Source organism: Amia ocellicauda, chromosome 9, assembly GCF_036373705.1.
Source record: "Amia ocellicauda isolate fAmiCal2 chromosome 9, fAmiCal2.hap1, whole genome shotgun sequence".
Lineage (NCBI taxonomy): Eukaryota > Metazoa > Chordata > Actinopteri > Amiiformes > Amiidae > Amia > Amia ocellicauda.
In genome coordinates this window covers 5724366-5741839 of record NC_089858.1, presented here as the reverse complement: position 1 = coordinate 5741839, position 17474 = coordinate 5724366, and the positions used below count along the sequence as shown (strand labels likewise).

The following is a 17474-nucleotide window of genomic DNA, read 5'->3' as shown; positions in this document are numbered from 1 at the left end:
TGCTTTTGTACATTTCCAGGAAGCTTGTGCCAGGAATAGGATTATTGTGTTATAAAACCAGAGCCAGAGCATTCCAAGTACACAGCCAAGGGTTTTACATGGAGCAACTGTTCATGTCATGAGAGATAAAAGTGGAGGGCTGGAGAATTAGAATTAATTTTCAGCTTGTTCTTATATACATTTGCAGAGGCCAACCAAACAATACAAACAGGGAGACAGCAGTGGGAATTGTACAGTGTTTGCTTTAGTAGTCAGCTAAAGTCCCTATCCCTGACATGTTTCTGTATTCTTTGCTGGTGGGGCTTGATATCCAAGGCTTACTGTTGTTCATTTGTGCCTTTCTACTGATCACAGACTTCCTCAAGAACAGGAGCCCCAAGAACTTCCCCCCAGGACCCCGGGGTCTGCCTTTCATTGGGCAAGTCTTGAGCATTGACACAAAAAAGCCACATATTTACCTAACTAAGGTGAGTGAACCTTTATTTGTATTCTTACTCCACATAGATTCACTCATCCAGGATAAAAAAAAGAAGTGAAAGAGTACAGGATTTTCTGAGATTTTCTGAAAAATTCCGGCTGAAGTTCAAAGTATTAGGGTTGTAAGTCATTACTGCATGTCGTAAAAAGTAAAATAAACTGTTAAATAGTTTTAAGACTAAGACTCCCAATGCAAAGGTCCATTTTGTATTTTATATGGTGTAGGATCATAAAGAAATTTAACTAATAAAGTAAAAATAAACACTATACACAGTCATTTGTCAGACACAGTACACCTCTACCTTGATATAAAGCAATCCTCTGGAATAAAAAAAATCTTACCACGTTATTTTGAACTTGCTTTTGCATCAAGCATTTCTGTTAATAGACGGAAAATAATTTTAACACAGTGTATACAGTTATCCTGTTCCACAGTGGTTAAATCTCCTTTCATTAGCCCCATTCACATAGAAATGGCCAGACACCCCAGTCAAAAATGATTTTGCTTCAATGTATCAAATTTCAGATTTCAGGGTATTTTGTAACTGTAACTTCCATACTTGCATAAAATTCTACTTTATTTACATTTTTAAACCAAAACACAGCTTGAATAAAATTAATTGTTAGCATTTTTCATGTAGAAGTTTGACCAGTATTTTTATGATCTAGAGTCATACATCGTTTGAAAGCTTGTGGTTTCCTGGAGCAAAACTTTAGCTAGTACAAATTTGGTAAATGTCGACTTAATGATTTGTGCTGAATGACAAGCAAAATCTGAAATGGCATTAACCAATCATTAACAGCTGTTTTTTCAAAATTACATGTTTCCCGTACACCAATTAATTTTCCTCACCCTTTAAGGCTAGTAGATCCACATCTTTTGGCATTCTAATTTTACGTGGCATTTTACCTGTAAAAATATGAAAACAACGAGTGGTGTTTTTTGAATAAATCCATCAAAAAACTATATTTTGGTCAACTGTTCCATAAAAGTCTGACCATTGGGTGTGTTATCACAATAATAAAATTAAAAAAAAATGATTTGTGTAATATGTAAGTCAGCACATATTTAATGAGGATCTGCCTAATTTGCATATTACAAAAATATGCAATTAAAAAAAATAATAATCTTGTATTGATGTATACTTTAAACTTGTAAAGTTTCTATTTCTGGCCATATACAGCTTTTTCATGGCATTTTGTTGCTTACAAGGGCTGTGTGAAAGGGTCTATGACACCAGGAATTTGCCACCTCAGGTCCTAGTCTAAATGCATTCAATTTTGCGGCAACACATCTGTGTGATTGGAGCAGGAATAAGAATGCCGGCATATGACATGTCACATTCTTGCATTGACAACACTAAGTGGCGTAACCCATCAGAATAGGGGTGCATTTTTACCACAACACAACCAGGTTAAGCCACTTTTGACTAAGAACTTGTGACCATGCTGCAAAAAAAGGCAGGGTTGTTAAAAATGTTGGAGGTTGAAAATAATGTTGTTGCAGCAATTCTGAATGTTACTGATGAACCAACAAGTTAGTTATGTATATAATTGAGGAAATTGAGGAGAAAAGTGACTTGTTTTCAACAGCTAGCAGATGTCTACGGCAGTGTTTTCAGCCTTCGTCTCGGAAGGAACAAAGCAGTGTTGATTACGGGCTACAAAATGGTGAAGGAGGTATTGGTCAATCAGGGAGAGAATTTTGTTGACCGACCTCCTACCCCGATGATGGACAGAATTTTTTCTGGAAATGGTATGTCTTTATGCATCAAATCATTTTGATAAAGCAACATTTTACAATTATTTCCTTTGAAAACTGCCATTACACTTGCACATTTAATGTTTTGCACAATCTGTTGAATTCCAATACCGATATTTAAACAAATAATTGGACCTGCATTTACATTGTTACACTTTTAAATACACTTCTTCAGATGTTTTACATTTTGTAAAGGTTTTAAACTTATATTGAAGTGGTAATTAAGGTATATTGAGAATGTATAATACTGTAATTATTATTATTATTATTATTATTATTATTATTATTATTATTATTATTATTATTATTATTATTATTATACAGTATTTTACTTAGGCAATGTCTATTTATGACCTTATCTCAAGAACCAATACTACATAATCCTGTCCTCAAAAGTTGCACAATAATAGTGTTTTCCTTCACAACAGGCTTGATCTTCAGCAATGGACCCCATTGGAAAAAACAGAGAAGATTTACTCTCTCCACCCTAAGGAATTTTGGACTGGGTAAAAAGTCCCTGGAGTCTGTGATTGTTGAGGAGAGCCGATTCCTTCAAGAAGCTCTAGAGAATGAGCAAGGTAGTTTCTCTGACTGCTTGAATAGTTGGGTGACTGAAACAGATGGGGTTCACAGAAGTAGAAAGAAAACAAACAAAAATGTACTTGCCCTGCACTTTTGTCATTAGCATTGCAAGCTAGCTTGATACTGTACAGAGTCAGGGAAAGTGTAGATGCTTTAGCAGTAACTGTTCATCCCAAAAAGGTTATTCTACATAGTCCTTAATATTCACCTCCCCAGTGGGTTAGCTGACCTAATAATTTAGAGGTGGGAGTTCAGTCCCACATTGTATCAGAGCAAATGTTTCCAGATATGCAGTTTACAACAAGTTTGCAACAGCCACTGTTTTATCAAGGCTTACTTTTGACAGGTCTGAACAAGACCGGAATTGTTTTAAAATGCTGTTTCATTGATCCCTCTCAGGAAGGCCTTTTGATCCTCACTTCATTCTTAACAATGCAGTCTCCAACATCATCTGTAGCCTGGTTTTTGGACACAGGTTTGAATACAGTGACAATGATTTTCAAAGTATGCTGAAGCTGCTTTCTGAAACAATTACCCTGGAAGGAACTGCTTGGGCCCAGGTAGAAAGCAACAACTGTAGATCTGTACCAATACTCTGTCACATTTGTTAGCACTACAACAATCCATTCTATTCTATTCTAAAGTGCCTATGTTCATGGATTAGTAGACATAATTTATATTTTACAGAGGAAACAATTGCTCTATTCAAAATTAGAAACAGAAAAGACACTGTGATGTGATCATTTTTAGATATTAGAAAAACACAAATTCACAAAATTCAGCATTAAAGAGGACTCTGGTTAGAATAAGTTTAATGCAATCCTCCATTTCCCTCCCCCATCAGCTCTATGAAGCCTTTCCTGCTGTTATGAAGCTTGTTCCAGGGCCACACAATAAAATATTCAGCAACTTCAAAAAGCTAGATGCATTTGTGAGAAAAGAGTTGGAGAAACACAAGGAGGACTGGGACCCATCAGCCCCCAGAGACTACATTGACTCTTACTTGGCAGAGATAGAAAAGGTATTTGGCATTGTGGTGGGTACATCGGAGAAAGGATTACCAAGAGACCTTTTGAGTTGGTGAGGGATTTGGGTTGGGCTTCCCTTTTTATTAATGGAATCAAGATCAGTGTCACTCTTAGCATTACCCTACCATCTTTCAAACTTCCTCTGTGGAGATACAGAAGTGTTATTTACTCTGTATCCAACTTCCTTGTCTCACCTCCTCCATCCAAGTACCAACTTCAAATTAAATGGCATGTCCCCTGTTATGTGCTGAGGAAAGCCCCACAATCAGCCGTACACTTGTCAGCAACTGGTATTTCAAAATATTAGCTGATTTCAGCATATTCCACAGCACATGCATACCGTTTGCCCACAACAAATATGGAGCCCATTCTAATTGGAGCTTCTGCCCAAAAATATGGAAATTCCTCATCATGCCATGTTTGTGGAAGGCGTTCAAGGTTAGTTCACAGCCCCCTAGTGTCTGGCAGCAAGTAATTACTCATCCTGTCACAGGCATTAGCTTTGTCTTTATTTCATTTTATGCTATTCTACAAGTGGCAGCATTATCTCCACCACTCAGACAGAAGTTGTTAAAGGTCTTATTATTCAGATAAGACATAAGACTTAAGACAGATAAGGCTTTTTAAAAGAATGGAACTGCCAAATGTTCTCACAATGTTTCCTTAGGCTTTGGTCTTTAAGGATCATAAGGTAAGGATCAGGAGAAATATAATAGTTTCTGAATGCCGAATACAGACAAGTTTAATGAGCTCTCATGGTGATGTCATACACGCAACATGTCTTCTGTAGTAGTGAAGAGATGAGTTGAATAAAACAGAAAATTAAAAATATGAGCACTTATTTGAACACCTACAACTTGATCAAACTTTCAACTTTAGAAAAAAGACAGACAGGTCAAAATAGATAGCTTTTTTTTTTGTGTGTGTGTATCCCCATTCAACCACCCCATTTTTTCCGACAAATACCAGACCCTACGGCTAAAATTCAGAGGGTGTCAGATATCAATACAAAAATGTCATAGTAACCTATGCTCACAGAATTGCTCTGTATCATGACTCCCAAGATAATATATGAAATTAAACAAATTTTTTGTACTACATGTAGCCCATGGTGAGACACTGTTGCTATCTTTGTGATTTTTGACTGGGAACAGCCCATTAAAAGAGCTTTGCTCATACATAGGGATAGTTCATTACTTTCATGCAAGCCAGAAAACTTCAAAACCAGAAACTAAGATGTGCTCGGAACACACAACACTTGAGCTTGTTGGCTCATTCCCATTCCCAATAGCCCTGGTCTGTTTGCAGCTGCCTTGCTTAAGACAACTTTGCACCTATAGTCTCATGAGGTGACTCTTGATTCTTAATGTTCCTGTCAGAATAAAGAGGACATTGCATCTGGCTTCCATGAGAGGAATCTGGTTTTTTGCACTCTGGACCTTTTTCTGGCTGGGACTGAAACCACCTCCACCACACTGCGTTGGGCTCTGCTCTACATGATGAAGTACCCAGAGATCCAAGGTAAGTGGTTGTGTGAAGATAGTGGAAGCCTCAAAGCATGTTCATCTCTGTATCATTACTACCAATGTAGACCAAAGAGAAAATCTGTTTAAGAGCAAAAAAGTGTTAAAAAGCCACTGGGTATCAGGGGCTGCACATAGCAAGATTAGTTACTCAGGAATTTACCTGTTTTGCTTTGTCTCTTACCAGAGAAAGTGCAAGCTGAAATAGACAGAGTGATCGGGCAGGCAAGACCACCATCCATGGCAGACAGAGCCAACATGCCCTACACTGATGCAGTGATCCATGAAGTGCAGAGAATGGGCAATATTGTACCACTGAATGCACCAAGGATGGCAATCAAAGACACAACAGTAGGAGGGTACATCATTCCAAAGGTAATAGAAGCCAAATAAAAGACCAGCTAAAGTTTTAAACTTGCTATCTTTTGCCTCAAACAAAATGTATTTGTTTACTTATGTTAAAGCTGAGGTTCATCCATAACTAAAAATCAATGCCTTCTAATTTTAGTTGACTAAAATGTGACAAAACAAAAATTAAACAAGACTAATGGACATAAATTTCAATATTTTCCGAGGCGGCCAGTCAGGGAGCTGTTTCATGGTCCAGTCATAATTTTGCATGCCTTGATGCGGTCATGGCGTTCGTGTAGTTCTGCGCAAATTTGCGCAACAGAATGCGACCCGATTGTACCCAAGCATGCGTTTCACGAAATATTGAACGTGATTTACTGTATTGGACTTAACATGACGTTGATACAGATTGTGTGAAGTCAAACGCCTGTTGTTTTGTATGGACTGGTAAGTGCGGGTCTTATAATTAGTAAAGCAATTCACGCTTGGCTGCTGTAGGGCTTAACAATATGCTTATGCTTTTACTATCACTTTAAATATACAATAATTTGTGTATCAGCAGTGGAACTCTTTGAAAATGAAATGTCAATTCAAAAGCCATTTCATATTTTAATATTGTCAGGGAATGTCTGTACTGGAATATAAAAATACAAATGGGATGATTTACATTTTTACCTAAATAACACGTGCATACATGGAAATGCAATTTTGGGATTGCATTTGTATTTGAATAAGTTCCACTATATGCTTCCATACTGTTCTTGTAACTCTGTTCTTGTTACACACATTTTCAAGAGACTTTAAATTTGATTTACAGTAATTTGTGACCATGACGTTTATAATAGCTGTTTGTGACTTGATTTCAAATACATTTCAAAATAAGCCAATCAAGATGTTTATGGTTTGCATTCAACCACTAATTGATGTCAACATCTTGCATCAGACATAATGTATAATGCTGATAATGATGTAAAAAACAAATACATGGACTAAGGGCAGGATTAAATAAAAAAAATAAAATTTTGCACTGCGAGTCACTCACAGAAGCATTTGCAGCATGTCTGCAAATGGATACCATGCTGCTAAACTTTCGTGGTATTAAATCTAACACGCTTTGCGCAGCAAAATGACCATCTCGCAGCTGTTATCTTGCACAACGCTAGGGGAATAAAACTTTCACACGTCCGCTACTAGAAAACTGCACAAGTGTATTTAGTCTTAGTCGCGGTTTCATTTTTTGTTAGATGCTACTTTCTTCTATTTTTTAATGTAAACCCCGTGATGTACAGTTTTCTAGTTGGTGGTTAGCAGCTGTGTGAAAGTTGTGTTTAATCCCGTGCAACAATACAGTGGGAGTGGTCCCATTTTCACTTTATTAAATCAAGAAAATGTCTGAGAGAAACCCCACTGACAATGCTCTCAGCTGCTCTAGGTCCAGACACTGGATTGTCTAAAGTCTCTCGCGGTTGAGGCTCAGTGGAGAGAAAGCCCGTCTGGCACAGGTTTGCGCAGGCGCAGCTCCGGGTTCATTCACAGCCTCGGCGGCTCTGTGTGTCCAGCGGAAATAACTGCTCATTGCTAAAGTAACCACGATACAGGTGCATGGTGCGGGTAACAAATAACATGTTGCACCCAAGCAAAATGTTGCTTATTGTTCATGCACAGAGAGAAAATGTTGATATTGAATGTAATTTTATATTGTATTGTTCAGCAATGTGTCAGTGTTCATTTGGGTTAATGGATAATAAAAAGGAGACTTGCATTCACATAGAAACTCCAACATGGTGGAGTTCCAATTAACAGTTGCTGCTTATTTTTAGTTGCTAGTTTCTTCCAATGATACATGTAACCACTATGAGTTTTGTATCTAGTGGGTCACAGTTTGTTTTTAATCTGCACCACTACACATAACCCAGCTAAATCTTGATTGTGCCACAACGTTGTAGCAACGTAATTCACGTTGTCACAACATAGTTGTGATGTTGTGTGTTACATGGGAAGTGGACGCTGAATAAAAGATTTACATTGATCTGTTATTCACCCAACACAGCATTGACCCACCCGCTAATACATAATGCCTAGGTAAGGGTGTTTGCCAATAATAATAATAATAATAATAATAATAATAATAATAATAATAATAATAATAACTTCAGAGCTTTCATCAATGGCAGCTTTGGTTTTTATTTAATATGTTTTTCTTCTACTATGCTACGAAGTATTGGCTTGTAGATTTGTGTCAGCAGGGAGATAAATGCTGTGAATTTGCAGCACGGAACACCAGATCGCTGTGTTTATATGCTTTATTGACCCATCATCTCTCGCAGGACCGTCTTGCTCTTCCATCCTTCGGTTTCTCTTCTGAAAGACACTGTGATTGGCTCGCGGTGCTTCTCGCACTGCCCGCCCATCTCGGAAGCCAAAATGTTAAGCAGCAACACTGTGAAGTCCTCAAAGTTATTCTCTTCTTCACTCTCATTTTCACTGGCTACTTGTACTGGCTACAAGGATGTTCCTCCAGCATTTTGAAATGCATAACATTTTGTTCACTGAAGAATCCCCTTTTTAATTGCTTTCAGAAATCAGACTGTAGAGTAGATTGAATCAAACAGAGTCTTTATTCAAGCCGCTTGGAGAAAAGTAATACACACAGACACGCAGGTCTCTGTCCTTACTTCCCTAAAATCATAGAGCTTACATAATGTTATATACATACTGCGATATCCTGGACAGGGTGAGTTTGAACCAATGAGGGGGAGACAACTCCCTATCTTATGAGATCCTCAATATCTTCCTGATTAAGCTTAAACACAATGTTTTCTATTTTATGCCCAAATATGGAGACCATGTGGCCATTTCATTATTTATATTCCACACGTATCTAACGCATGTCTAGATAGGCAAAGGGGGGTTGTATGCCCACTTCCCCATCTTCTTGTGTTTTTACTACAACGTATGTTCTGTACTAAATTTGTATTGTGTGTCTGCAGAGAGATGCATCTGGTACAAACCGGTAGAAACTGGTCTCATTATGTGCTCTTTGGTAACCTCATGTACGGGTGAGGAATTTGGGGCCTCTTCATTCACGTTTTCCCAGGCTTCACCACCAATGTCCTTCAAGTCTGTTTAAAAATGAAGTAACGGAATCATCACTATTGTTATTCGCTGTATCAGGGTCTTATGGAAGTTAATTTAAAATGTAGAGATGATACCCAGATCCAGAGGCTGAATCTTTGATTTGGTGTTTTTGGCAAGTAACCCTCTCAGATTTTGCCATCCCTGCTTATTAGATCATCAACACAGGAGCATCCAACTCAACTGAATAGTACATAGTGGAAGAGCTCTATTGTGCTGACAATTAGATTTTGTACAAACTAACTATATACATCACGGGGCGCAGGAGCCGACTCCTGTGCCACACGTGGAACACAGGAGCAGTTGACACCTGCCGAATAGCGCAGCTAACACAGGGCAACTACAGCTCATACCATGTGAATAAATAAACTATGTACACAGCAGGGCACTGGAGAAGCTGGAGGACAACAGCGGCAGGCCCCTTGTTCCATGGTGTACAAAGCCAGAGTAACCGAATTTCAACCGAATAATAATAATTGTTAAACAACAATAAGGGTCTAATGCACAGACAAGACACAGAGAGCTCACGTTCTCGGGTCCAGGCAAAATGGCAAAAGAGGACGAACCTGTGCTGACATCATGTTTTATGGAACAGGATGTGGGAAGGGACCTGTTCTGAGTGACGAGCATAGGGGCCAATGGCAGCTTTGATGTGCAGTGCGCAGATGCAGGAACATGCACTTCATCATCACCTGAATGAATTTCACCTGATATTGCAGTCTTAGTTATGGCATATTGCTTTTTGAAAGCGTGTTAGCCATTCATTACTGGTACTGAAAGATTAATTTTTTGGCTTGGGATTGTAGATGAGGTCCAGATAGGGGTGTGCCTTCAGATCATTCTTGAACAAACCACTGGAATACAGCTTGAGCTTGTCGCAAACATTTTCTTTCCAGTCAATCACTTGTCTCTACAGACTTGGCAGCATCAAGGACATTTCTCCTTTTCTTTCGTCCATCCATGCACTGTAGATCCCTAGCCACCTGAGTTTGCTGGACTCGTGACTTGATTCTATCAAGAGCAGCAATTTGTTCTTCAACAGTAAACTTCTTCAGTTTTTTGAAAGTTTCAGAATTTATTGTAATTGATTTGGCACATAAAATGTATGAGAATGGTGGAACCAAGCACCTTATATACCCTCGCCTCGAGCTGATAGCAGAGCTTTGTTTTAGTAGATTTTGACAGAAGATACGATTGCAAAAATCAAAGAGATTGTTGTAAGCATTTATTATAAAACAATGCTTGAAACAGCTTAGGTCTGTTATTAGTCATCCAAGACAAAACACATGTGCCTATACCGGCAAGTAATTTACTACGATGTGTTTTTGTCTTGGACGACTAAAACACACCTGTTCCCTTGAAACTTATGAAAGGATGAAAATCAGCACTGTCCAATCGAGTTAATAAGCAGAATCGCATTCTAGCAAATCGTGTTCTAACGGGTTTAGCTATATATGTTACAAAATTCATGTTATGATTCCAGTATTTTATATAAATGGGTCCAGGAATATTTTTTTATTGATTAGTGATGTGTTTCTACTGGTAAAGTAAAACATTTAAATTTAAACATTCTAACAAATAAAATTGAATGTTACATATTCATAATAAAGGGTTGCATGTGTAGAATCAATCAATAAATCAATGTCCAAAGCTGCTGCTGCTGCTTAATCACATTATCAAAGCAACTTAATAAAAAGACTAATTGACATGATTAAAGCAATCCTGAGACTATCCTTGAATTACTAGAAATAAAGTGCAGCCTTAGAAAGCAGGCCACAGAAAACGCACAAGTTATCATATATTCATGTAACAAATAATGGCAGAGCAAATTTTGTCATTATATTTTAGGTAGATCACTTCAGAGGAGAAATGTATCATATCTGAAAAATAGAGATCCACTCAGTCCCCATATTCTTTTATTTAGGGTACAGCAGTGATGGCGATCTTAAACTCGGTCCTGTTTGACAAAAGTGAGTGGCAGACACCGGACTCGTTTATTCCCGAACACTTTCTGGACTCCCAGGGGAACTTTGTGAGACGGGAAGCCTTCTTGCCATTTTCAGCTGGTAAGCACGATTTCACTGTTCCTAAATGTTTGCTATTGGTCTAAGAATTAGCCATCATTGAGCAAAGGAGAAACCAATGTTAAAAAAATATATACACAATTTGAAGAATTATATCTGAGATTTATGAAAATAAGGAACCATTTGAGGTCACTGGTGGCCAGTCCTGGTTTTATTAAAAGATAATGATTATTTAAACAATTTATTATTGAGTTTTAGTTATACAGAATTGGGATTTAAAAACTTGATAATTTAAAAAACATTTTTTTGTTTTCTTTATCTCCAGGGAAGAGGGTGTGCCTGGGGGAGCAGTTGGCTCGGATGGAGTTATTCTTGTTCTTCACCGGCTTCTTTCAGAAGTTCTCCTTCTCCTCTGCGCCGGGAGTGGAGCCCAGCCTCGAAGCTCAAATAGGAGGCACCCGGTCTCCATACCCCTACAAGATCTATGTTACCCCTCGCTGACCCTCCATCACAACAGAAAACATCTGTTAGCACACGTTCCTTTGTTTAGAGGAGCCAATCTCAACATCTGCTGATTGTAATTTAGATTTTTGCACTTTTCTTCACTGTGTTTTTGTTTCGCATTTACCCTGATTTTCTACATGTTGAAAATGTCTCTATTATGCTTTACTATAGTGGTCCAAATCGTACTATAATGAACATTTCAAAACTAGTGGTCTTGGTATGTACAGTAGAGTCCTGTAGAGCCTGAAGCTTTATGATGGTTTCAGAACCAAGCAGCCTCTTATTTTCATGTGTGCATTTGCTTGAATACAGTACAAAGACGAATTGTTAAAGACTGTTAAAGAAGAGAGAAGACATCAGTGTACAGGAATAATATGTAGTATATTAAAACTACATGTACTGCTCACAAATAAAAACTATGAAATTGCAGTATAATCTCATATATTTACAGTTGAAATTTTGAAATGTTACTTCACAGTCAGCAAAAGTAGTAGTTACAAAAGAGAAATAATCAAATCCACAATGCCTGATTGAAGAACCTTTTAAAGAATTGGAGGAGGCTTCAGAGTACAAAAATCTGTGGGGTATCTTCTCATGGAAGCAGATGTCTCCTGTTATTGCATTCAAAATGTCCAATCTCATGGTTTTTAAAAATGTAACAATGGAACCGGAAATCAATACAATGTGATATCTTCGGCCTTGAGTAAAATACAGGAAGACCAGAAGCGGATTCTGAGAGAGGAACTTCGACAGGATCAGCACTCACAACACCCTTGCTAACATTTGTTTGCTTGACAAATAATAAATTAACTCTGTTGACATATTAGTATATATATAGCTGAACCAATATATATATTTCTGAACCGATGTATATATATCTGAACCAAAACATATTTTTGAACCAATTTATTTCTGAACCAATGTATATACAGTGAGGGAAAAAAGTATTTGATCCCCTGCTGATTTTGTATGTTTGCCCACTGACAAAGAAATGATCAGTCTATAATTTTAATGGTAGGTGTATTTTAACAGTGAGAGACAGAAAAACAACAACAAAAATCCAGAAAAAACACATTTCAAAAAAGTTATAAATTGATTTGCATGTTAATGAGGGAAATAAGTATTTGACCCCTTCGACTTAGTACTTGGTGGCAAAACCCTTGTTGACAATCACAGAGGTCAGATGCTTCTTGTAGTTGGCCACCAGGTTTGCACACATCTCAGGAGGGATTTTGTCCCACTCCTCTTTGCAGATCCTCTCCAAGTCATTAAGGTTTCGAGGCTGACGTTTGGCAAGTCGAACCTTCAGCTCCCTCCACAGATTTTCTGTGGGATTATGGTCTGGAGACTGGCTAGGCCACTCCAGGGCCTTAATGTGCTTCTTCTTGAGCCACTCCTTTGTTGCCTTGGCTGTGTGTTTTGGGTCATTGTCATGCTGGAATACCCATCCACGACCCTTTTTCAATGCCCTGGCTGAGGGAAGGAGGTTCTCACCCAAGATTTGATGGTACATGGCCCCCGTCCATCGTCCCTTTGATGCGGTGCAGTTGTCCTGTCCCCTTAGCAGAAAAACACCCCCAAAGCATAATGTTTCCACCTCCATGTTTGATGGTGGGGATGGTGTTCTTGGGGTCATAGGCAGCATTCCTCCTCCTCCAAACACGGCGAGTTGAGTTGATGCCAAAGAGCTCGATTTTGGTCTCATCTGACCACAACACTTTCACCCAGTTCTCCTCTGAATCATTCAGATGTTCGTTGGCAAACTTCAGACGGGCCTGTACATGTGCTTTCTTGAGCAGGGGGACCTTGCGGGCGCTGCAGGATTTCAGTCCTTCACGGTGTAGTGTGTTACCAATTGTTTTCTTGGTGACTATGGTCCCAGCTGCCTTGAGATCATTAACAAGATCTTCCCATGTAGTTCTGGGCTGATTCCTCACCCTTCTAATGATCATTGAAACTCCACGAGGTGAGATCTTGCATGGAGCCCCAGACCGAGGAAGACTGACAGTTATTTTGTGTTTCTTCCATTTGCGAATAATCGCACCAACTGTTGTCACCTTCTCACCAAGCTGATTGGCAATGGTCTTGTAGCCCATTCCAGCCTTGTGAAGGTCTACAATCTTGTCCCTGACATCCTTGGACAGCTCTTTGGTCTTAGGCATGGTGGAGAGTTTGGAATCTGATTGATTGATTGATTGATTGCTTCTGTGGACAGGTGTCTTTTATACAGGTAACAAACTGAGATTAGGAGCACTCCCTTTAAGAGAGTGCTACTAATCTCAGCTCGTTACATGTATAAAAGACACCTGGGAGCCAGAAAAATTGCTGATTGATAGGGGATCAAATACTTATTTCTCTCATTAACATGCAAATCAATTTATAACTTTTTTGAAATGCGTTTTTCTGGATTTTTTTGTTGTTATTCTGTCTCTCACTGTTAAAATACACCTACCATTACAATTATAGACTGATCATTTCTTTGTCAGTGGGCAAACGTGCAAAATCAGCAGGGGATCAGATACTTTTTCCCCCCACTGTATTTTCAAAATGATGTATGCAGATGCAATCCAATTGATATATCTAAACCAATGTTTCTGAACCAATTTGGATACATATCTATTCAAATCAATATACATATTCATAGAATTATGTTCTTTTTTTTCACTGCCCAGCCACCATACTATGATTTAACGCTTCCCATAATATTATTACTGTATGCCTTTTGAAAACATACTTTAAAAAAAATAATTCATTTATTATTTTAACCTTTAAGTTTCCATTAATTTAGTATGTAGCTAGTGAGGAACATAAGTGTTTTGTAGTATCTGTATAATGTTTTATATTAATACTAGCATTAGAAATAATAGCATGTATACAGACTGAGCAAATTGGATCTATCAGGCTAGCAAAAGTCTGATAGAAATTCCTCGCCCGCAGTTGCTCGTTTGCTAGGATGTTTGTGGACTTGTTTTTCCAGACAGGCTGGAGAGGTCACATCACAGGCCTGCTCTCTGCACTTCCCCTGTTCACCATTGAGGTCATCCTCATCACCAGCCAGTCTCCTTCTCCAAATTACCAATCATCCAACTAACATTCCACATCACCATGTGCACTTGTCCCAATATCCCTCTGCACTCATTGGTTCTACCTCTCCCTACCAGCTCCACTGACTTCGCTTTGCCCTGCACTTAAACCCCTGTTTGCCCTTCAGTCACTGCTAATTCTTGTCTTAATCCCAGAGTCATTTCTAAGCATTCCCACATTGCCTGTCTCTTAGTGTTCTTGACCTCTTGCTTGCTCCTTAGAACCTTTTGGATCTCCCTGTGTTGCCTGTCTGCCAAATTGATTTACTTCTTGGCTGTCCTTGACTATTATTGGATCTCCCCTTTGTACCTTTGCCAGCCTTCTGGCTTAATCCACCCGTTAGTCTCCGACACATTAGTGATTGATTGACAGTTGTTAATGATGATCGTGGGACCAGACTTTTCAGAGTACATCTAAGGAAGCCATCTGGTTTCCGCATCCTACACCTTCCCCCAGGAAGACAACCACAAACATTCCAAAGGCCAAAAGCCTGACCTCAAAGCAACACTTCTTCAGAGTATGTGTCTGGATTCTGCCCACAGAACCACATATCATGCTTTCTATAAAGGCTGTTACATTTTGTTGTTCAGAGAGACTCCGCTCAGGTGGAGAGCTTCTATGTTGGGGCCTTCCAGACCAGGCATGTTAAATAAATACATTATCCTCTGTGCTTCAGACTTTACTGGGTTCAACAGAATATAACTCACACATTTATGAATTTCATACCCTAATGGAGGTGCTTCTCGCGCAAAGATTTGAACCATGTTTGAATATCTCTCCTTTTTTTTGGCCAAGTCGAATTTTTCTTGTGTGGCACACATTTTGCATGGAAGTTGCGTGGAAGTTTGAATTTCGGGCCGAGAGCTTTTTGTTGTACAGGGGGATTTTTCATCTAAGAATAGGGTGACCAGATGACCCAGATTTTAATTAAACATCCCAGTGTCATGACAATTCTCTCAAAACTGTTTAAATGTCCTGGTTTTTAGTTTTCCCATGTTTAGACTTAAAAACTTAAAATATGCAAGGGATGTTTGCATGTAATCGATCACAGTAGTTTAAGAAGTGGACATATTACGTTTATTGGTAAATCCTAATAACCGGTAACTATATGTCATACTGTAATGCTAAGATTTTCTGGATGACAACATAAACAAAAGTATTGAATGTGCATGCATCAAATTTGTGTGCCCCCCCCAATGCAAATTTGACTAGTGACAGGCAGACATTTCTTAAATTTACGGAGTGCAGAATTGAATCACGACCTTAAAAAAAAAGATAATTCCAACACTACCTGATCCATTAACAACTGTGTCAAGACAAGTTTTCTATTTTAAAGGAATCCCATACAAAATAGTCACATCAAGTCAACCTTTATTTATAGAGCACATTTAAAAACAACAGAAGTTGACCCAAAGTGCTTTACAGATCAAACAAACAAATTGACAGAGTAATATAAAAACAGATTAATTTAAAATTAAATATAAAACATTTGGAATACAGCATCACACATTTCAAAAAAATATTAAATAATCTATTAAAAAGCTACAGAGTAAAAATATGTTTTTAAAGAAGATTTAAAAATAGCTAATGATGAAGCTGACCTCACATGGAAAGGGAGACTGTTCCAGAGATTAGGACCTATCACAGAGAAGGCACAATTGCCGCATTTTGAACTAGCTGTAGGCGGGATAATGCAGTTTGGGGCAGACCAATGTACAATGAATTGCAATAGTCTAACCTTGATATAATAAGTGAGTGGATCACAATTTCAAGCTGTTAATTATAGCTGTCACTCTAGAACTGATAGTCGTAGTTGTGTACTCTGACTGACAGTCGATCCGAGGAATTTAAACACCGTAAATCCAGAAATGAATAGAATAGAACCATATCAGAAGAAAGATGATTGCATGGACTAACAAACAAGCAGGAGGCTATCCACTGAAACTGGCAAAGGCAAACAGCGAAAATACAGTAGGCCAAGATGGGCAACAAAGGCAGAAAATCCTGAATACATCCTCCAATACGACTCAAATTCAAAGTCCACGCACTCCAACTCCACTAGATGTTGATAATGGACAGGGAACCAAACAGCCGATCCAAACCGCACGTAGCAGTCCCGGCGAATACCATTGATGAGTGCAGCGATGTTAATTTCCTTTGAAATAATCCAGTCAGACATGAGGTGTAGCGCAGTTTTCAAACAAACTAAAAAGTCAATAATCCATAAGATTGTCTGTTGAAGAGAAGTATAAAACTCGATTTCCTGAGGTCGCTCATACAAAAAGCAACTAAAACCAAAACATCAAAAAAACTTTGAAAAGAACACAGAGAACACAGAGAGCAGCGACAAACAAACACGCCAGCGTTCACTCTGTCTAGTGGGCATGTGATTACGGCCCATGCATCCAGGCCATCAAATAAAAGTCGATGCCACACACGATGCTATAGATGTGTGATTAATTTATTTAGCAGACGCTTATTGTAATTGATTAAGCTTATATGGAGGTTATTCAGGAAAAATGCCAATTTATTGAGTAATTATGGAAGAATGGATGCATGACTCCAGTCATGGTAATCTAATAAACTTTAGAGCCTGCATAAATGGGCTCTATTGCTTAAACACTACAGTAAACTGTAATTTCATAGTTTATAATTAGGTGAAACATTATAATAAGAACATAAAAAAGTTTACAAACGATAGGAGGCCATTCACCCCATCGTGCTCGTTTGGTGTCCATTAATATCTAAGTGATCCAAGGATACTATCCAGTCAATTTTTAAATGTTCCCAAATTTCCAGCTTAAACCACATTGCTGGGTAGTTTGCTCCAGATTGTGACAACTCTCTGTGTGAAGAAGTGTCTCCTGTTTTCTGTCTTGAATGTCTTGAAGCCCAATTTCCATTTGTGTCCCCGGGTGCGTGTGTCCCTGCAGATCTGGAAAAGCTCCTCTGGTTTGATGTGGTCGATGCCTTTCATGATTTTGAAGACTTGAATCAAGTCCCC

The 17474-nt window shown here is 38.5% G+C and overlaps 1 protein-coding gene across 2 annotated transcripts; it reads left to right on the top strand.

The window, feature by feature from the left end:
* LOC136758457 (cytochrome P450 2J2) lies at window positions 1–11815 on the top strand. 2 transcript variants are annotated; one of them, XM_066712837.1, is made up of 9 exons: window positions 3–467; window positions 2071–2233; window positions 2668–2817; window positions 3221–3381; window positions 3666–3842; window positions 5229–5370; window positions 5560–5747; window positions 10783–10924; window positions 11208–11815. In XM_066712837.1, exons 1-9 carry the CDS (start codon window positions 276–278, stop codon window positions 11381–11383), a joined length of 1491 nt encoding a protein of 496 aa, XP_066568934.1. In that variant the 5' UTR covers window positions 3–275; the 3' UTR covers window positions 11384–11815. The 2 variants fall into 2 exon arrangements, with proteins under 2 accessions (XP_066568935.1, XP_066568934.1); XM_066712838.1 differs by lacking the exon at window positions 3666–3842 and having other exon boundaries at window positions 1–467.
* Window positions 11816–17474: the final 5659 nt, after the last annotated feature.